This window comes from Artemia sp. Qi Xiang Cuo, chromosome 5 (genome assembly GCF_049724085.1).
Source record: "Artemia sp. Qi Xiang Cuo chromosome 5, ASM4972408v1, whole genome shotgun sequence".
Classification (NCBI taxonomy): domain Eukaryota; kingdom Metazoa; phylum Arthropoda; class Branchiopoda; order Anostraca; family Artemiidae; genus Artemia; species Artemia sp. Qi Xiang Cuo.
Window position 1 is genome coordinate 16,814,247 of NC_142798.1, and position 22,633 is coordinate 16,836,879.

Here is a 22,633-nt window from a genome sequence, read left to right on the forward strand (position 1 = left end):
TCGATTTAATTTCGATAATCATTGATCAAATAATTCTAGTACAATTTTAATTGGACTTTCGTTCCGGAATTTTCTTAACTAAAAAAAATTTAACTAAAAATTTAAAACTTTTATTTAACTAAAAAAAATCACTAAGGAACATACCATTTTTCCATTTGTGCCACTGCTTCCATGTACGGAGTCCATCGATTTAATTTACGTGTGTTCTTTAAAAAGCTATCGACTGTATCTATATTCCTTTGAAGGAAATCTGTCATGAAAATATTGGAGCTCCACTTCGATGCGGAGAGAACAGATGTGACAGTAGGGCCACAGCCAACTTCCATGATAGTGGCATTTAACGGCTTCAACTCTGCAGGTGAAAAAAAAAGTTTAGCCAAACCCCTGAATTTCTTTGCAGTAGAAAGAAAGTTAATAATAGTTAGTAAAGGATCAGGGATAGGAATTAAGATCAGGGATAGTTATACCTGATCAGGAATCAGGGACAGGAAAAAAGGGAAAATATACGAGTTTATGAATAGTTTCACATAACTATGTGTTTAATAGGGAAGTTAGGTGCAGTCAAGATGTGAGAGTTAAATAATAAAATTGTCAAGATACAATAATTTTTTTGGTAGGAAAAAAGGTTTTAAAGAAGGCGAGACATGTCTAACACCCGAGCCAAGGCTAAGTCAAATGTATCGATAAAAAAAAGCCAAAATTTATTAATGTTTTTCATGATTCTACGTGATTTTAACGTCACGCTTGTAGTAAACAGCTAAGAACTTAAAGGACAAGAATTTTGTTTCAAAAGCTTGTGTTAACAGTATTTTGCTAACTACTACTACTACTACTACTGCTGCTAAAACTCACCGCAGCACCAAGCCGCCTGAGGCCAACACAGCTACGCACGTTCCTCCTCCATTCCAATCTATTCAGAGCCTCCCTCTTTACACTCTCCTTGGAAGTTTCCATTTCCCCTAAATCTTTCTTTATGACATCCTCCCAACCCAATCGCTGACAACTTACTTTTCATTTAGCCCTAGACGTTTGTCCGAAAAGAAAAATCTTTGGCAATATGTCATCTTTTACTCGCAGAATGTTCTCTATCAATATATACCTTTATTTCATTATAGCCCTAGAAAGCGGGATTAAACCGAACTTTTCGTACAGCCTACTGTTTGAAATATTGTCAGTCATCCGGGTACCCAGAACAATCCGTAGGCAATTTCTCCGGAAAACATATAGCAAATCTTCAACCGCTTTTGGGAGTGCCCATGCTTCAGAACCATATTTGACCACTGTCATCACAGTAGCTTCCATTGTTGTAATCTTGGTTTGCAGACTTACTCCTATTCTTCCAGACTTTTTTTAACTGTGAAAAAAAACCCTGAGCCTTCGCTATTCTACTTTTAACATCTTCACTGTTCCCACCGTCTTTACTAATAATACTACCAAGGTAAGAGAAGCTGTCCACCTAATCAATCTTTTCGTTACCCAACGTCACCTTTTCATCTTCACTTATTCCTAGCCTTAACGACTTAAGTCTTCTTAAAATTAATTTTCAAGCCTATTCTAGCAACCTGAACTCGCAAAACGTCTAAAACTTCATGCAGTTTGCTCAAACTTTCATCTAGGATGCTTAAATCATCAGCATGATCTATGTCCACAAAAGTTTTTCCTCCCCATTTGATTCCGTGTTCTCTCATTGCCTTTCCTGTACTCCTTAAGACAAAGTTCATCAAAATGATCCATATAAAGGGGGATAAACAAAACCCTGCTTAACTCCTGATTTATTACGAAACCAGCTGCTACCCTCGTTTCCTACCTTAACGGCATCAGTGTTATTCTCGTTCACCTATTGCCTACTATTGCTATGTCTTTCTATAATTTGCCAGCATCATCTTACCGATTCAAAAACTCTTGTTTCATACCCTGTTTCTAATTTAAAAAATACGGATTTATACGCTTCAAAGTTAAACCATGTTCAACTCGAAAAATTACGAACGGAATACGTAAATGGCGCTGCAGTTGTGCGTAATTTTGACTTGATTCATAAGTGTGGCTAAGAGGTGACCAGGGCATCAGTCTTAGAAGTAAGAATAAGATTCTAGATGTCACTTTGATCAGTTGTCAAGTCTGATTTATGAAAATTAGGTGCTCCAGGAAGTTTAGAAACACAGGCAAGGGGTTTTTCCCAAGAATTATCAAAGGACAGCTTATGGGACTCGTTGGGGTAAAGTAAAGGTAAGGTAAAGGATACGGCACTAGACCCTTACGGTCTAAACCGACGGTGTTGATCTCCGTTTCAAGGCCTTTCATCCAGGAAGTGTAATGAAGAGTTGGGGGCCAGCCATACCGTGCTTTCGCAAACCCTTCCTGTTTACCTTTCCCAGATTTCTCCAGGTACCCATTTGAGTTGGGTTGACTCTGGCTGAGCTTACAGAGTCACACCACTGATCCCCGTCCCAATCCAAATAACAGACCACACCAGCAATTGAACCCCCGCTCTTCGTACAAGGGATTCTAAATCAAGTGTCAACCATTCATTGGAGTGGCTGTTATAGAATTATAAGGTGTGTTGGAAATTTAGTTCGATGTCACTGTCCAGGTAGGGTTGTATAAAAAGGGAGGTTGAGATGGTTGTGTCATGTTATACGGATGGAGGATAATAAGTGGTCAAAGTTGTGGTTCCTTGACAATCCAGCGAAAAGCAGGACGTACTCAAATGGGATAGTATGAAGTCATACAAAAACATTTTAAGGAAATGTGAAATTTAAGAAAAAACTCAAAATCTGAGGGGATTGAGATTAGGGGGGCTTGGTGCTGCGTAATAGTCTCAATTGGCAATAATGTAAGGAGGGCTCAAAATACATTTTCAAATTCGAAAGGGAGGGGGTAACTTTGTTGTTCTTTTCAATTGTTTCAGTGGAATTATCAAAAAAATTAATGAAAACACACCAAATTTTCTTTTCAAATATTAGAGAAAGGTGTTCTATGGGGGCCAGATGCTCTCACTCCTGACTTCTCCCCCCAACTTCAATGGACGCGCCCCTGATGCTGTGAAGGGTTGCTAGTAGTAGCAGAAATAGAGTACACTTTTTGAACATTAGAGTCCGCAGTCAAAGAAAATGTAACTACTGACCAATGCCAACTTTGTAGGCTCTGTTCGGTAGCCTACTATTATCATTGATTCGACACCACTTTTACTGGAATTGTTTATTATTTCTGACAAATATGAATATAGTTTACCAAAAACAACACAGAGAGATTACTTTGCTATAATTCTGTATTAAAACTTGTGCTTTTTTTTCATTGGTTTACGTATTTAACGTATTTTTTTTAAGCTAACGCCATTGTTCATTAAGCGTATGCCAGAAAAGAGAGCCAAATATAGCAATCTTTTTAAAATGTGATTGATTGATTGGTTTCTCCATGTGAGAATTTTAAGCCAGTAAATAGAACGGACAGCTAAATTCAACCTGATTGGATATCCTGTGTGAAATTTTAGGCCAATAAAAGAACGAACAGCCAAATTTTACCTGATTGGATTTTCTGTGTGAAATTTTGTGCGAGTAAAAAAACGAAAAGTTTTTCAGTCACAAAAGTTCTTTTTTACTAGTAGCCCCTCAGCTTCTTTGTGATTCACTGTATGTTCCCTTAATTTTTTTTGTAATTTACACAAGTATATTATTTTGCATTCTGTTTGAGGAGGTTGTTATGTAAAACCAGACTATACTTTGTATCCGCACGATTTTAAGCGTATAATTAACTGTTTTATGAAATTTTCATGCATTTTTTACATTTACATTGGCCATTTGGTCATAAAAACTATGAGTACTATTTATAGCCCTTCAGAAAACAGTAACCATCGCTGATCTAGGAGACTTTTACATGGAATTTCAGCTGTTTGAGAATCTACTCTAAGTTTCCTGGATATGGGTTTTTTGGCGATCCCAAAATGTACTTTGTGTTTCTATGCGGCACCATTTTTAGGTATGTCAGGCTTTTGTTTGTTATTAATTTAAAAACTTTTTCCTCAAAATAAGTTTTTCAAAGAAAATTAAAGAACTCCATGAAACAAAAAATGAGCAAAAATAAAATCAAATAATCTACCAAGCGTGAAGCGCGCAAAACCCCTATGCCTTCCCAAGGCCAGAACAAAATTTGCACTTTGCTGAAAAAAAATATAAATGTTTTTACTTTTATAACTTTTATAAATCAAATAATATTAACAGTTTGATTACTAAATATCAGTATATATATATTTAACTGACAATGAACATTCATTTGTATTTTTTCAGTTAAGTGCAAATTTTGTTCTGGCCTTGGGAAGGCAAATGTTAATTTCTGCTCGTTTTGAGTTTGACTCGGTTAATTATTGTAATTTCTATTCGTTATTGGTTTCATATCTTTATCGATGCTGATTAGTGTGTAGTTTCACGCCTGGTCTCATTTTTGGTTATATGGAGCTTTTTCTTTTCCTTAAAAAACTTATTTTGTGGAAAAAGTTTTTAATTTATTTCTCTTTGTTTTATTTTTACATAGTCTTTTCAGGGAAAAAGAAAATAATACTTTAAATCTTTTCGTTTTTTAAGACTTAATAGTTTGCATGGTATTTGTATAATGGAGAAACATTTTCAGCAATTTTTAACAACATACACCCTTTTAAAAATCTGGACACAAACAGTACTGTTTAATTTATTTTCATAACTTCTCTAGTTGACCTGAAATTGAAAACTTGATACCATTCGCAAAAAAATCTGTTTACTTTCTTTGATAGCTTGGATACACTTACGCTATTTTGATTTGGTTAAATTTTAAGAGCAGAAATGGTTGGGTGGGCGTGGGTGGGGGGCGTGGGAGGATGGGAGTGGAAGGGGGATTAGTTACCCTCAAATCCCTTACGACTATTAAAAAGGGCATCAGCCCTTTCTATTTTCAATCGAATGAGCCCTTTTCGAAGTACCCACGACAAATCCTTCGATACGAAGTACCCTGGTCTAAACAACAACAACAACAAAAAATAATATATTATGCCCACTTCGATCTTTACTATAGAAATTTCAAGCCTTCCAATCACTTTCGACTATTAAAAAGGGCACTAGGCCTTTCGATTTCCAATCGAATGAGCCCTTTTGGAAACGACAACGCTTTCTATAAACGCCTTATATGCTCCCAGGGCGTAAATTACAACCCTTACCCTAAGGTCTGTTAGGGTGTTTGTCATCCTCTAAGACCGAATTTCCATAACTTTCAACTACGTTAAACAACATGGCTATCTCAAAATTTTGATTCGATGTGGCTGGGGAAATGGTAGGCGTGAGAGGGGTGTTAGTCACCTTCCAATCACTTTCGACTATTAAAAAGGGCACAAGCCACTCCAATTTCCAATTGAATGAGCGCTTTTCGAAGTTTCTACGACAGCTTCTTCGATACGAAGTGGGCTCTAAAGGAAAAAATTAATAAATAATACATTGTGCCAACATCGTTCTTATATGCCCCCAGGGCATAACTTAAAACACTTGCCCAGAGGGTTGTGGGGGAGTCTCCTCCTCTTTACTTAATCCCCATTTTTTGTCTCGTTCTCGAGTGTCCCCGTTCTTTACTTAGATAGCGCGATCCTGCTTGCTATGATTTATACAATAACTTTCTATATAAACCTTACATGCCCCCAGGGCATAACTTACAACCCTTGCACTGGGGGCTCTGAGGGGATTATCATCCTAAAAGATCTAATTTCCAGAACGTTAAACTATGTTGAACAAAATGGATATCTCAAAATTTTGATTGGATGTGTTTTGGAAAATATTGGGCGTGAGAGGGGCGTTACTCGCCATCCAACCACTTTCAACTATTAAAAAAGGCACTAGCCCTTTCAATTTCCAATTGAATGAGCCCTTTTGAAGTTTCTACAACAATAATTTCAATAAAAACTTTATATGCCCAAGGGCATAGCTTGCAACCCTTGCCCTGAGGGCTTTGGGGGGAGGGGTTGTCATCCTTAAAGACGAAGTTTCCAAAACTTTCAACTACGTTGAATAAAATGGCTATCTAAAAATTTTGATTGGATGTGTCCTCAAAAGGTGCCTCAGTTGCCCTCAAATCACTTTCGACTATTAAAAAGGGTACTATCCCTTTGAATTTCAAATCGAATGAGCCCTTTTTCAAGTTTCTACGACAAAGATTTCAATAAAAAATTTATATGCCCCTAGTGCATAACTTATAATCCTTGCCCGGAGGGTTGTGGGGGAGTGTCCTCCTCAAAAATATATTTTGTATCTGGAAATCAACTATGCTGAACAAAATGGATATCTCAAAATTTATATGGGATGTGTTTGGGGGAATGATGGGCGTGGAGTGTGGGGGGCTAGTTGCCCTCCAATCACTTTCGACTATTAAAAAGGGCACCAGCCCTTTGAATTTCCAATCGAATGAGCCTTTTTTGAAGTTTCTATGACAACACCTTCTATAAAAACCTTATATGCCCCCAGGGCATAACTTAAAACCCTTTCCCCGAGGGTTGTGGGGGAGTGTCCTCCTCAAAAACATATTTTATATCCTAAAATCAACTACGCTGAACAAAATGGCTATCTCCAAACTTTGATTGGAAGTGTTTGGGGGCATGAAGGGGGTGGGGGGGGCTAGTTGTCCTCCAATCACTTTCGACTATTAAAAAGGGTACTAGCCCTTTGAATTTCCAATCGAATGAGCCTGTTTTGAAGTTTCTACGACAACTCCTTCTATGAAAACCTTATGCCTCCAGGGCATTAAAAACCCTTGCCCTGAGGGTTTTGGGGGGAGTGTCCTCCTCAAAAACATATTTTATATCAGGAAATCAACTACGCTTAACAAAAAGGCTATCTCAAAATTTTGATTGGATGTGTTTTGGGGAATGATGGGCGTGGGGGGGGGCTAATTGCAGTGCAATCACTTTCGATTATTAAAAAGGGCACTAGAACTCTCAATTTCCAATCGAATGAGCCCCTTTTGAAGCTCCTACGACGACCCCTTCTATAAAAACCTTATATGCCCCAAGGGCATAACTTAAAACCCTTGCCCTGAGGGTTATAGGGGAGTGTTCGCCTCAAAAACATATTTTCTATCTGGAAATCAACTACCCTGAACAAAATGGCTATCTCAAAATCTTGATTGGATGTGTTTGGGGGAATGATGGGCGTGGAAGGGGGGGGGGCTAGTTGCCCTCCAATCACTTTCGACTATTAAAAAGGGCACTAGCCCTTTGAATAACCAATCGAATAAGCCTTTTTTGAAGTTTCTACGACAACGCTTTCTATAAAAAACCTTATATGCCCCCAGGGCATAACTTAAAACCCTTGCCCAGAGGGTTGTGGGGGAGTGTCCTCCGATTTCCAATCGAATGAGCCCTTTTCGAAGTTTCTACGACATCTCCTTTGATATGAAGTGCACGGCTGAAGAAAAAAAAACACCTAGCGCGCTGCCTATGACTATGAGCCGTGTTCGTCAGTTTACTAGATTGTAGCTACTGCTTCAATCACGATGACGTTAAAAAATTATAAAAAATACAAATGACTCGGAGCTACTAAAGAAAAAGGCATAGAAAAAGAAACAGCAAGAATCGCATTTAATTGCAAACGAAAATGTTGCACAACGAAATCTGCGGTTAGAATACAAAACAAAATTACAATGGAATGAAGGAACGTGTTAGTTTAGCGTGCGTGAGTTTGTGATGGATAAACAGGAAGGAAGGATTGGTTTTAAGTACCTCATACCAATGACACGTATAAAATAACGCAAGATGACCAATGAGTTTGAACAGTCAAAGAAAAGGCCTGGAACAAGAAGCAAAATCACATTGAATTACAAACGAAAATGTGACTTAAAACTAAAGAATAACACGATAACTATGCTATTGCGTGCTTTAGATATTTCAGGAATTACAATAGACTAACGAATGTGTTATTTTAGTGCCTGTAAAGGATAAACAGGAAGGAGGAATTTAATTCATGCCAAGATTTATTAATTCAACGGACATAAAGAAAGAACAACGAGCAAAAATTGGGTCTTTAAAGGCCAAATGAAAATCCAAAAAAAAACACAACAAAGCGAATATTTTGAGGGGATAAACGCCTCTCTTCTTCATCGCGAAACAAAAAAATATAATCAATGCGAGTGCCGAAGAACAAACAAACAAATAAAACGCGGAAATTTAATGTGAAAAAAAAAACAAGGGAAAAAAACCAAAAAATTAAAAGATGAATAAAAATCAATAAAAACCAAATAATTGCAAGAATTAAAACCAAATACCTAACAACAATAAAAGTGAGTCATTCACCAATATCCGTGATTTGCAAAGAAATTCAAAATTGAACCGCCATCGATGGATACTAGCGAACAACTGAGATATAAAAGAAAAACATTCATTTACTCAAACCAAAACGAAACAGCATTGAATGAGTTAGAGAACTATGTCATCTGACTCCTGATTTAAATAATTGCATTCCTCTCAGACACTCTTTGAGACTTAAATGGTTGTTTTTGCTCTTTTTTCTTTCTTTGTGTTATGTCAGGCCAATGTGGTTTAAGAAATTATCTAATTCAATGGAAACTGCTGATTTGCCACCGTTTGACTTGAAGCTAAAGAATAAAACGATAATTATGCCAATGCGTAATTTAGATATTTCAGAAGGCACAGGCATTGGAACATTCCTGGTTGTTACTGAATTATATAAAAACGCAATTTAAGCAAAAATAACACGACTCGGAAAAAGTTGAGAAAGAAGTTATTTGGTATCTGTGACGTCATGTGACCAGCCAAAGCAAAAGGCAAGGACAAATTTCTGAGGTAATAGTGCACGAAAATGAAGTGCAATGAGATGTGCGGCAAGAAGACCTGTGACAACAAGCATAACAACGGATCCCATATGAAAATAATCGACAAAGAAATCTGTTGTTCAAGAAATGGACAAGGAAATAATGGACAAGGAAAGGGGCAGGGATGGTCGCATTGAATCATAAACGAAATCTGCGGATAGAAGAGATACAGCAGTGAGAATAACAATGACTCCCAGGCGAAAACAAATGCTATAAAATGGATGATTCTTTCATATATTAACAGGAAGGAAGAATTGAATTTACGCCAGAATTTTTAATTCGATTAAAATTGCTGATTTGTCACCTCAAGACTTAAAACTAAGGAATAACGCGATGACTATGCTAATGCGTCATTAGAGAATCAAATATAAACAAGCATGTAGCGTACCGAGTGCCGGGGCTTGGAAGAACCCCGGGATCTCGGTACTAAACATTATAAACACATAAATGAATATATTTTTAGACACAACTATTTTTGAAAAATCCATAGTGTTTGCATTATCTACAATTACCAATTAGACATTTGAACCCAACTACCGTGAATGTTGCATGGACACTGCCGCACAACATCAACAAAATCTGCCAGATTGATTATGACTTCATCCATTTTAGCTTATTCTTCTCTTTCTTGCAATCTCCTTTTCTTTTTCTATGATATGGTTCATTCCAGAAGGAATTATTTTTAGACGGTATTCTTAATAATGAATTCTACAATAAGTTGTTCTCTGGAATTCTAATTCTTCTGGTTTTCAGCTTCCCTTCTAGATTTCAGATGAAATTAGTTTTCGGGTGGTATTTTCATGACATATTTTAGAAGAATATACAACAAAAGTGAATAAAACATAATGAATTTTTAACTGGCATTTCACCTATCGGAAAAAATTCCTTGAGGCATGCCAATTCAACTCTACAGTTAATCCTGTAATTGAAAATTATCATTGCGTCAGATTTCTCTTTTCTAGGTCTCAGGATTTTTTACCCCAAGAGCTAAATCATCAAAAGAAATAACCGACAGCCAAACGCCAAAGTAACCCTGTCAACAATGCCAACGAAGCTACCTCAGAGCCAAGGATCACCCCTGGGAGTAGATTAGTAGCTCAACCTACTTCTGCAATCTCGGTGTCTAAAAAGGGTGGATTGAAGTCGTTTGATAGTACCTCCATTGACCGTCACTGCCTTATTCAACAAGACTCTACCTCCTCAATAAGCAAAATCGATGAAGCTGAAGGACAACAGAATTTATCTTTGAATTTCAGTGAACTTGATTATTTACCTGATAGTTGTATAATCGATTTGGACATAGTTAATAGCTTGTGTCATGACAAAAATGCCAAAGCACCTTATTTAGAACTTCCAAAAGGTGAAAAACCGATGATACTGCCTCCTGCACCAAGAAGAAAGATGAGCCAAATGGCTTAGTCAGAAAGTGACCAAGCCTCAAGTACAGATTAAAATGAATGTTTGCCTTTGAGCAAAGTTCAGTAATGCAGTTGCAGTAAAAAAGATATGAGAAAAACAAAACGAATCAAAGACCAAAGAAAACAAACGAGTGTGACCGTAAAAATCTTAGATGTAGGCTAATGGAACAAAGAAGGGGCGTAAGTTGATATGGGGCACGGGGCGATTGCCCCTTCCTGACCTCAGTTTGCTCCCTCCTCGTCAGACCCCAGTTTTGAAGAAATTTGGTTTCTTCAAAATTTTTGCCTTTGTGGTACTATATGGCTCATTTTTAGTTTTCACTGTCATTTTCACTTGGTTTGGGAAAATTACTTGATTTGGGAAAACAAAACCCAAGTAAGAAGCAATAAAAAGGTTTTCAAACTAACTTTAAAGTACTCCAGTTATCTTGATTGTCAAAGATTGGAAAAGGAAAAAAAGCGAAAAACATTTCTAGCATTAAAAAAGGAAAATTGAAAGCACCATTTCAAACAGTTCGTGGTAACGAACTGTAAGTAAGGAGCGACCCGGCTCAATGGTAACCGAAACTCTAAAAAACTGAATTTTGATACCAATAGACACATCAAAAGAATCAGATTTTAATTCTGACTTCAAATATATAAGTTTCAACTAGTATTAATCTTACCTATCTAAATTTACGCGCCTGAGAAGATTTGGCTGATTTTCGAAAAAAGGGGGAAAGACCCCCTAAAAGTTATAGAACCATAATGAAAATCAAACCATCATATTCAGCGTATCAGAAAACCCTTCTGTAGAGGTTTCAAGTTCCTATCTAAAAAAATGTAGAATTTTCCATTTTTTGCCAGAAGAAACATTTCGGATGCGTGTTTATTTGTTTTTTTTTTTGTTTTTTTTTTCTTTTCCCCAGGGGTGATCGTATCGACACAGTGGTCCTAGAATATCGTGGGAGGGTTCATTGGAATAGAAATTAAAAGTTCTAGTAGCCATTTTGTTCAGCATGGTCTAAAATATTATAACTATGTCTTTTAGGATGACTTAATCCCTCGAAGCCCCCAGGGGGAGGGCTGAAAGTTATGAACTTTACCCAATGTTAACATATAGTATTGGTTATTGGAAAGTATACAGACGTCTTCAGGGGGAATTTTTTCTGGTAGGGGGTGGGGGTGGGTCGGGGGTTATATGGGAGGATCTTTTCATGAAGGAAGTTTTCATGGGGAAAGGGAAATTGCTATGAAGGGGGCGCTGGATTTCCCATCATTATTTAAAAAAAAGATCATAAATTAAATATAAAAAAAACAAGTTTTTCAACTGAAAGTAATGGGAGGTGAAAGTAAGGGTGGTATTGACTAAGGGGAGAACCCCCTCATATACGTAATAACATATACGTAAAAAAAAAACAAGCGATACGGCTCAATAGTGATCGAAACTTTTAAAAACGGAATTTTGATGTCAATAAATGTATCAAAAGAATGGGCTTATAATGCTGATTCTAAATACATAATTTTTATTAAGTTTAGTATTACTCATCAAAGGCTACGAGCCTGAGAAAATTTACCTGATTTTTTAAAGAGGGAGGAAAGATCCTTTACAAGTGAAAGAATTTTAATGAAAATCCCACCGTCAGATTCAGCGTATTAGAAAACCCTATTACATAGGTTTCAAGCTCATATCTGCGAAAATCTGCAACTATATTTGCAACGTATTTTTTGCCAGAAGAAAAATATACGAATATAGGAGTTCGTTACGTAAGTTAATTTGTAAATTACGTCAGAACCAAATTAAAAAAAAATTCAAATGAATTTACTGAAAAAATTCTATATTGTCAGTTTAGTATACATATACTGATATTTATTACTTAAAATCTTAATTGACTTTTGATTTCTTAAGGTTAGAAAGGTGAGCACATTTAAAAGAATTTGTTTCAGCAAAGTACAAATTATATTCTGGCTTTTATAAAGCTTGGGGTTTAGAACCATACTCATATTAATTTCTGCTCGTTTTGAGTTTGACCTTATTTATTTTAATTTTTATTTGTTTTGGGATTCATTTATTTATTGATACTTATTTGTGGTAGTTGTATTTTTGGTAGATTATTTGATTCTATTTTTGTTCATTTTGGTTTAATGGAGTTCTTCACTTCTATTTTAAAAACTTATTTTGTGGAAAGAGTTTTTTTAATTAGTTTCTGTTCGTTTTATAATGACATAGTCTTTTTCAGGGAGAAAGATTGTGCCTCTTCTAAAGTTAAACTACCCTCTTCCATAAAAAATTTAAATACCCCCTGATCATGGCTTACAACCCTTGCCCCCTAATCTCTGATGATTGTTTCAACCCCAAAGGCCTTGTTATATGATATTTAGACCATTTTGAATAGAATAGCTGTCTCAAAATTTCTATTCGATACATTTCGGGACAATACGACGTTTTTTTTGTGTGGGGGAGGGGGTAGCTGCCCTCTGATCACTTTGACTCTTAATAAGAATACTAGAAAGTCTGATTACAAATCCAATGAGCCCCCTCCGAAGTTTATATGACAATGCTTTCTATAAAAGCCTTATATGTCCCCAGGGCATAACTTAGGACCCTTATCCTGAGCTGGGGGTTTTGTTATCCTCAAAGACATAATTTCCGTACCGTTCTGACACGCTGAACAAAATGGCTGTCTCAAAATCTTGATTAGAAGTGTTTGGAGAAATTGTGGGCATGGGGGGAGGGGCATTTGCCCTTTGATCACTTTCTACTAATAAAAAAGGCAGTAGTCTTCTCAATTTCCAATCAAATGAGCCCTTTTTGAAGCTTCTACGAAACAAATTTCTATAAAAACCTTATCTGCCCCAAGGGCATAATGTACGACCCTTGTCCTGAGGGCTATGGGGAGAAGATTGTCATCCTCAAAGACATAATTTCCAGACCTTTCAACTACGTTCAACAAAATAGCCATATCAAAATATTAAACGGAAATGTTTGGGGAAATGATGGGCAAGGGGGGGATTCTCCCTCTGAATACTTTCGACTATTAAATGGGCAATAGCCCTTTTAATTCCCAATCGAATGAGCCCTTTTTGAAATTTTACGACAACACTTTCTATAAAACATTATATGCCCTCAGCACATAACTGACAACCTTAGCCCAGAGAGCGGTGGGGGGGGGCGTCATCCTCAAAGATCTAATTTCAAGAACTTTCAACTACGTTCAACCAAATGGCTATCTCAAAATTTTGATTGGATGTGTTTGGGTAAATGGTGGACGTGAGAGGGGGGTTAGTTACCCTCCAATCACTTTCGACTATTAAAAAGGGCACTAGCCCTCTCAATTTTCAATTGAATGAGCCTCTTTTGAAGTTTCTACGACAACGCTATCTATAAAAACCTTGTATCTCTCCACGGCATAACTTAGAAACTTTGCCCGGGCGGCTCTGGGGGGTTTGTCATCCTCAAATACATAATTTCAAGAACTTTCAACTATGTTGAACAAAAGGGCTATCTCAAAATTTTGATTGGATGTATTTGGGGAAAAGGTGGGCGTGAGAGGGAGGTTAGTTGCCCTCCGATCACTTTCTATTATTAAAAAGGGCACTAGCCTTTTGAATTTCCGATTGAATGAGCCCTTTTTGAAGTTTCTATGTCAAAACTTTCTATAAAAACCTTATATGCCCCCAGGGCTTACCTTACATCCCTTGCCCTTAGGGCTGTGGGGGATTGGTCTCCTGAAAAACATGTTTTCTGTGTGTAAATCAACTATTCTGAACAAAGTGGCTATCTAAAAATTTGGATTAGATGTGTTTGGGGACATGCTGGGAATGGAAGGGGTGATAGTTGCGTTCAAATCACTTTCGAATATTAAAAAGGGCCCAAGCCACTCTAATATGCAATCAAATGAGCCCTTTTCAAAGTTTCTACGACATGTCCCTCGATACGAAGTGCCCTGGTCAGAACAAAAAGTATATAAATAAGACCTTGTGCCAACATCGTTCTTTACTTAGGTAGTGTTAATGAACTGCCTATGATTTTTTTTTGTTTTTTTTTTGTTTTAGACCAGGGCACTTCGTATCGAAGTAGGGACACTCCCCCCCCCCATCCCTCAGGGCAAGGATTGTAAGTTATGCCCTGGGGGCATATAAGGCTTTTACTGAACGCGTCGTCGTAGAAACTTCAAAAAGGGCTCATTCGATTGGAAATTGGAGTGGCTTGTGCCCTTTTTAATAGTCGAATGTGATTGGAAGGCAACTAACACCCCGTCCACGCCCACCATTTCCCCCAACACATCCAATCAATATTTTGAGATAGCCGTTATGTTCAACATAGTTGATTTCCAGATGGAAATTATGCTTTTGAGGAAGACAGCCCACCAGAGCCCTCAGGGCAAGGGATGTATGTTATGCCCTGGGGGCATATTAGATTTTCATAGAAAGTTTTGCCGTAGAAACTTCAAAAAGAGCTCATTCGATTGGAAATTCAAAAGGCTAGTGCCCTTTTTAATAGTCGAACGTGATTGGGGGGCAACTAACCCCCTTCCCATGCCCACCTTTTCCCCAAACACATCCAATCAAAACTTTGAGATATTTATTTTGTTCAACCTAGTTGAAACTTCTGAAAGTTAGGTCTTTGAGGATGACAACCCCCCCTCCCTCACAGCCTTCAGGGCAAGGATATAATTTATGCCCTGGGGGCATATAAGGTTTTTATTGAAAGTGTTGTCGTAGAAACTTCAAAATGGGCTTATTCGATTGGAAATTGAAATGGCTATTGCCCTTTTTGATAGTCGAAAGTGATTGGAAGGCAAATAACACCCCTTCCACACCCACCATTTCCCCAAACACATCCAATCAAAATTTTGAGATAGCCATTTTGTTCAATGTAATTGGAAGTTTTGGAAATTATATCTTTGAGCAGGAAACTCCCCCTACAGTCTTCAGGGCAAATGGTTATAAGTTATGCTCTGGGGGCATATAAGCTTTTTATTGAGAGCTTTGTCGTAGAAATTTCAAAAAGGGCTCATTCGATTGAAAATTCAAAGGGCTAGTGCTCTTTTTAATAGTCGGAAGTGATTGGAGGGCAACTAACCCCCCTCTCACGCCCACCTTTTTCGTAAACACATCCAATCAAGTTTTGAGATAGCCATTTTGTTCAACGTAGTTAAATGTTTTGGAAATTATGTATTTGAGGATGAGAAATCCCCGAGTTTTGGAAGTTTTGGAAATTAGCTCTTTAAGGATGACAACCCCACAGCCCTCAGAGCAAGGGTTGTAAGTTATGCCCTGGGGGCAAATAAGGTTTTTAAAGAAAGCGTTGTCATAGAAACTTCACAAAGGGCTTATTCAATTGGAAATTGAACTGGCTAGTGCCCTTTTTAAGAGTCGAAAGTAATTGGAGGGCAACTAACCCCCCTCTCACGCCCACTATTTCCCCAAACACATACAATCAAAATTTTGAGATAGCCATTTTTTTCAACGTAGTTGAAAGTTCGGGAAATTATGTCTTAGAGGATGACAACTCCCCCCCCCCCCCACAGCCCTTAGGGCAAGGGTTGTAAGTTATGCCCGTGAAGTTTTTATAGAAGGAGTTGTCGTAGAAACTTCAAAAAGGGCTCATTCAATTGGAAATTGAAAAGGCTATAGTGCTTTTTAATGGTCGGAGGTGGTTGAAGAACAACTAACCCTTCTCTCACGCCCACCTGTTCCCCAAACACATCAAATCAAAATTTTGAGATATTCATTTTGTTCAACGTAGTTGACAGTTCTGGAAATTAGGTCTTTGAGGATGACACCCCCCCCCCCCCCAAATCCTCAGGGCAAGGGTTATAAGTTCTGCCCTGGGAGTATATATGGTTTTTATAGAAAGTTTGTCGTAGAAAGTTCAAAAAGGGCTCATTTGATTGGAAATTTAAAGGTCTAGTGCCTTTTTAATAGTCGAAAGTTAATGGAGAGCAACTAATCCCCCTCTCATGCCCACCATTCCCCCCAACACATTTAATCAGAGTTTTGAGATAGCCATTTCGTTCAACGTAGTTGAAAGTTCTGGAAATTATGTATTTGGAGATGACAAACCCCCGAGATCCTCCAGGGGAAAGGTTGTAAGTTATGCCCTGGGGAAATATACGGTTTTTATGGATAGCGTTGTCATAGAAACTTCAAAAGGGGCTCATTCAATTGGAAATTGAGAGGGATGGTTCCCTTTTTAACCCTTTGATGGCTGAATTATAAAACTGTGATTAGAAAAATTCAGTTTTGCTTTTTACTAGTTTCCTAGGGGCCCATGACATAGGGGCAACTGAGGAAAATCATTTATTTCAAATATTCATTTCACATGGAATATGGATCTTGTAAGGCACATCAGCTAAATAGTGAAACAGTCTACTTAAACACTTGAGTGGTATGCTTTGAAACAATTCTTGTCTTTGGCTAAACAAAGGTGAACATTACACTTCAGGCACTTGACAAACGTGTGGGCGTGTTTTGTACAGGACTTGCATCTTTGTCTTTCGTCCACCATCTCAGGCTAGTGCGCCGTGTTGTCAAAGCGAGCGCTGGAACTGGCGATGCTGTCACTCCTAGTTTTCTTTTGCGGTATGGTAGTAACTGGAGACTCGCTTGGTGGTCTATCTTTACTTGTTGCAGGGATGACTGCACATCTGAGCAGACAGTCAGCAATATCCGCACGAAAGCGAACAAGGGAAAGGGGCATCTCAGCGTCAGAGGGATGATTGTGCCTGTACCGTAACCATGGATTGGCTACGCTGACGTCAAGGAAGTAATAGATTAGACGCATGTATTACTTCTTCCCCTTGATGTCAGTACGATATAACTCGATTAACATGTCGCTCAAGTCCACCCCACCCATGAATTTGTTATACTCTTTGAGGACATGAAGTCTGGCTACATCGATTCGAGCCTTCCCCTTTTTGTCCCACAGTTTGCATTGATCAAGTGGGTCAGGCCCAACATATGAAGAAATAACATGGACCGGCTTATTGTCGTACCATTTCGTCACGATTATTCCTGAATGTTGCTCAACCCGCCAATCAAACGATTCTCTTCTGGAGCTTTTCAGCTTTTCGTCAGCTTTCAAGGGCGGAAGTTTTACTTTCCGCATTCTGTCTATTCGGACTGTGCCTACTGGCTGGATTCCCATTTCCCACAGCTTTTCTACTAAATGAAAACTGCTGTAAAATTGTCAAAGAACACTTTGTAGTTCTGTTTTTTTCGGGAGATATTCGCCTAGGCCGAGCACCACATCAGCACCAACACCAAGGTCTGAACCGACAGTGGTTCCTTTACCACTGTAAATTTCAAAGTCATGAACTATTCCACTGGCTCCAGCTTTTGTAAATACTTTTATCCCGCACTTGTGTGGCTTGTCTTTTATGTACTGCTTGATCCCAAGCCGGCCCTTGAACGGGACCATTTGTTCATCCACAGATTTTTGTTCTTCGTTTGGGACTTGTTGCATATTCTTACAAAGCTTATTGTACAAGGGTCCAAACCTTGAAGAGGGGGTCGTATCCCCGATTCCCCTTTTTGATTGCTTTGAAACTATCATTTACGTGGTAGAACTTTCTGAATCTTTAGAAGCGGTCGCGTGATATAACGTTAGCCACTGGAGAATAACATGTAGCATTTTTCCAGTACATAGACATGAGGGCAAGTTTCACGATTCCCATAAGCAAAAGGATTCCAAGGAATTGTTCAATTTCTTTGATAGTACATTTCAGCTCCTATCCTTCTTCCTGCAGAGTATACCGATTCGTCTCTTCTACAAGGATGCTTATAATTTCAGAGTCGAATAACTTTTGGAAGAATGCGATTGGAGTAACCAGAGACGAGTCGGGACTTGGCATTTGTCCTTTCCAGTCCACGTCATTCTGTGGCACTTCTTCCAGATTCGTCTCTTTTCAGCCGAAGATTTAGGAACTACGTCTACTTTGGCTTCATCTCGGAGGGATTTTGCAGACTTTAGGTGACACTTTGCTCTTCGACTGAGTGGTAGACCGTATTCGTCGTCGCTGTAATCCCAACTACTATCGTGCTCGTCTTCACTTGATTCGCAAATGAGAGGTTCATTGCCCTCTTCAGAATCCTCCAAATTCAGGTCAGAGGGATCGCCGTCCGGCTCTAAGACATAGAAAACAGCAGTGCTGAGATCCACTCTTCTTAATCGTCCTTCATGTCGCCTCATCAGTGCTTCCTGCAGACTTTCTTCACTCCTTGATATTGCCTCATCGACTAATGACGAGGTTGAGGGCTCCTTAATCTCAATGGCTCTTCAGTCACTGATAGTAGATAGTAAACTGGCGAACTTGGCGGATAATGCATGGGTTATATATGGATGGTCTTACGGTTTTAAACAAATCCATTGATTTTAACTGATCTTTATATCCGCAAATTAGCTGTTTATAGGTCAATCAGGATCAATTATTATAAATTAGCTGTTTATAGGTCAACCAGGATCAAAAATGGGTACGTTATTTCATAATTTCCCGGATCTCCTTGTGTAAACTATACTAAACTTTTCGGCGGGTCGGTATTATACTCCCTCCCTTAGGGCGGATGGGCCTTATAAGATACATACTTAAAAACCGTCCTTGCTTGTGGATGAATAAAAAGTTTTGAATAAAAATAATACGGATGGAACCGTCAGACAGTAACGAACATCACAAGATTTTTGTCCTTCACCAAGCAACATAAATTTCAATATTACCCGAGTCAGATTTATTTCATTCAACAAAATCCGAAAAATTTCACTATGTAAACTTCAGTGCCGTGCGAACATTGTTAGATGACTCATAAAGGGGAAAAGTAATATACCATTCGATAGCTCTCGTTCTCTTGTCTCTGGCTATGTAGATAACTTCTCGTTTCGACCAATCAGAAAGGAGCTATAGGCAAAAATCTTGGTGTGCCTTATAAGAGCCACCAGCCATCAAAGAGTTAATAGTCGAAAGTGATTGGAGGGAAACAAACCCCCCTCTCACGCTCACCAATTTCCAAAACACATCCAATCAAAATTTTCAGATAGCCATTTTGTTCAACGTTGTTGAAATGTCTGGAAATTATGTCTTTGAGGATGACAACCCTCCCCTCATAACCCTCAGGACTAGGGTCGTAAGTTATGCCTTTGGGGCATTTAACGTTCTTATAGAAATTTTTGTCTTAGAAGCTTCAAAAATGGCTCATTTGATTGCAAATCGAGAGGACTAGTGCCTCTTTTTATTAGTTGAAAGGGATCAGAGGGCAAATGTCTCCCTCCATGCCTATCATTTCCTCAAACACTTCCAATCAAAATTTCGATATAGCCATTTTATTAAGCCTATCAAAAAGGTCTGGAAATTATGTCTTTGAGGAAAAAAAATCCCCCCCAGCCCTCATGGCAAGGGCTGTAAGTTTTGCCCTGGGGACATATAGGCTTTTTATACAAAGTTTGGTCATTTAATTTTCTTTAATTTTCATTAACTTCAAAGGGGGCTCATTGGATTGGTAATCAGACGCTCTAGTGCCCTTTTAAAGAATCAAAGTGATCAGAGGGTAGATACTCTCTCCCCCCTACACACACGTCACATTGTCCTGAAATGCGTCTACTAGAAATTTTGAGATGCCCATTCTGTTCAAAATAGTCTAAATATCATATAACAAGGCATTTGGGGTTGAAACAAACCCCAGAGACTAGGGGAAGGGTCGTAAGTTATGCCCAGGGGGTATTGAAGTTTTTTTTATGAAAGGGATGGTTGTTTAGCTTAAGGAGAGGCTCACTATTTCTCCCTGAAAAAGTTTATGTCAATATAAAACGAAGAGAAATTAATCAAAAAACCTTTTTGCACAATATAAGTTTTTAAAAAAAAGTAAAGAACTCCATTAGATCAAAAATGAACAAAAATAGAATCAAATAATCTACCAAGTATACAACTACCACAAATCAGTATTAATAAATAAATGAATCCCAAAACAAACAGAAATTTAAATAAGTCAAACTCAAAAGAGCAGAAATTATCCTGAGTAGGGTTCTAAACCCTATGATCTCTAAGAGCCAGAATATAATTTGTACTTTACTGAAAAACAATCTTTTAAATGTTTTCACTTTTTTAACTTTAAGAAATCAAAATTAATTAAGATTTTAAGGAATAAATATAGTATAATAAATAAAGGATATAAATATAAATATAATTTATTATATAAATATAATAAATAAGAAATGTATATTAAACTGACAATGCACATTTTTTTCAGTAAATTCATTTGAATTTGTTTCAGTAAAGTACAAATTATATTCTGGCTCTTAGAAATCATAGGGTTTAGAACCCTACTCAGATTAATTTCTGCTCGTTTTCAATTTGACTTATTTAAATTTCTGTTTGTTTTGGGTTTTATTTATTTATTAATACCGATTTGTGGTAGTTGTATGCTTTGTAGATTATTATATACTATTTTTGTTCATTTTTGGTTTAATGGAGTTCTTTACTTTTTTTGAAAAACTTATTTTGTGCAAAAAGTTTTTTTAATTAATAAATAATAAATAATACATTGGGCCAACATCTTTCTTTACTTAGGCAGTGCTATTGCGCTGCCTATGATGAAAAGGAATTCATATCGAAAACTGGAGCCTAGATCACACACAGCGGCTAGTTTACAAAAAAAAACTCTCATTGAGCCAGTAAATGCTCTTAGAAGAAGGGTGAACCTGCAAGCTGACTCTCCACTGAAAAAAAAACTCATATGCCTTATGCTTTGAGTTTGAATCTCGAATCAACAAATTATGGCAAAAACAAAAACCCCTAGGCTACATATCAGGTTCTATTGACAAAATTTTATGTGGACGCTAGGTTTTGTGAATACAAAGTCTGTTGAGACAATGTGCAAGAAAATAATAAAAGAATCAGTTATTTTTCGAGGAAACGAAAGACATGGTTCTAATAGCCACGAGATTGTCAATAAAGAGTTAGTTGAGATGTTTACTGGATCCTTCAGACCATGCCAACCGCATTATCGTAAAAAAAGATAGCCCTAACGTAGCTTACTTTCTGACTATTGAGAACTTGCAGGCAGATTTTGCGCCAAACTTTCCCAATAAAAAAATGTTCTAAGTCTTCACACGCAGCAGTGATGCACGACATGGATATTTCCTTGCAAATGCTGAAGAATGATACATGCCAACTTCTTGACGTTACGAAAAAAAAGACGAAAAAAGAATAGGTCAGTATATAAAAAAAGCTGTATGACGATCATAAGAAGATGGCGTTCGAAGGCGCCAAGAGAACTGGAAATCACAGCATCCGTATGGCCGAGAAAGAGCAGTCTATAGTTTTGACATGCAAAAGATTGTTTTACTCCTTGTCCTGTCTACAATAAGGGAATCCCATTTTACTAGTCGCTTAGTTTTTTTCAATGAGGCTCTTACTCCTGACAAAGGAAAGAAACATTCTGAGGTAGCGTGCTACATATTCTAACATGGAGCCATGCATGGCAGGACTTCTGATGGTGTTGCCTCGGAAGTGTACAGATTAATAAGTTAGCTCCGAAAATTAAAAGAGTTTATCTTTTGGTGTGACAACTGTTCTACTCAAAATAAGAACTGGAGTCTCTACAGTGCTTTTTTCCCGTATCAAACTAAAGCTAGGGGCACAAAATAGTTACGTTCAAATTTTTGACGAAAGGCAACACTCATATGACGGTTGGTTCCGTTCATGGATTTCTAGAGAAAAAGATAACGAATGTTTACGCTGTAGAAGACTTGCAGAATATCATTACACTCATGCAGAACTCTAAAAAATAAACGAGGCTCTAAGTCCTTGAGACAAAAGACCTTTATTTACTTACTTAGGTCCTGGTCATCCTTGATGGACGTTTTAGGGCCACTCCTTCTGATATCTTATGCGCAAGGGTTCGGTACATTGTTCAATCAGGTGTGGTACGTGATAACTGGGCCAACTTTACGTTGTTGAAGTTCAAGTTCCCCGCCCCTCGTTATAGTGTTCTGCCTCGTGGACTAAGGCCATGCAGAAGTCCTTCAAGTGCGATTTTCTTGAGGTGACTCAGCTCCATTTGCTTGACATGGCCGAACCAGCCCAGCGCAGTTGCTGTTTCTTGACGTTACTGAGAATAGTTTCAGGAGACTGCAGCCTTTGGCGTAGTTTTATCTATGGAAAAATGAAAAGGCACCAAAACGAGGGGCAGAACAGGAATCAATTCAGCTGTCGAATGTAATCCAGATTAATCTCTAGAAGGGTCGCAATGACTTACTTTATAAGTACGACTTCGATAAAAATTTGGGTAGTTTTGATTTCCTCAAACTTAAAAGTCCCTAAGGTTTGCCAGAAACTATTAAACACTTAAGAGGAGTGTTGAAATCAAAGAAGCAGGGCGTTCTTCATCTGTCTGGTCACATATCT

The 22,633-nt window shown here is 37.9% G+C and overlaps 1 protein-coding gene across 1 annotated transcript in view; it reads right to left on the reverse strand.

Annotated features, from left to right (window-relative positions):
* LOC148951872 (indolethylamine N-methyltransferase-like) overlaps nt 1–22,633 on the reverse strand; it is a 40,384-nt gene that overhangs the window by 15,528 nt on the left and 2,223 nt on the right. Inside the window, exon 2 of the mRNA XM_089089092.1 lies at nt 145–352. Within this exon, the coding sequence (XP_088945218.1) occupies nt 145–352 (208 nt within the window). The remainder of the gene's footprint in view (nt 1–144; nt 353–22,633) is intronic.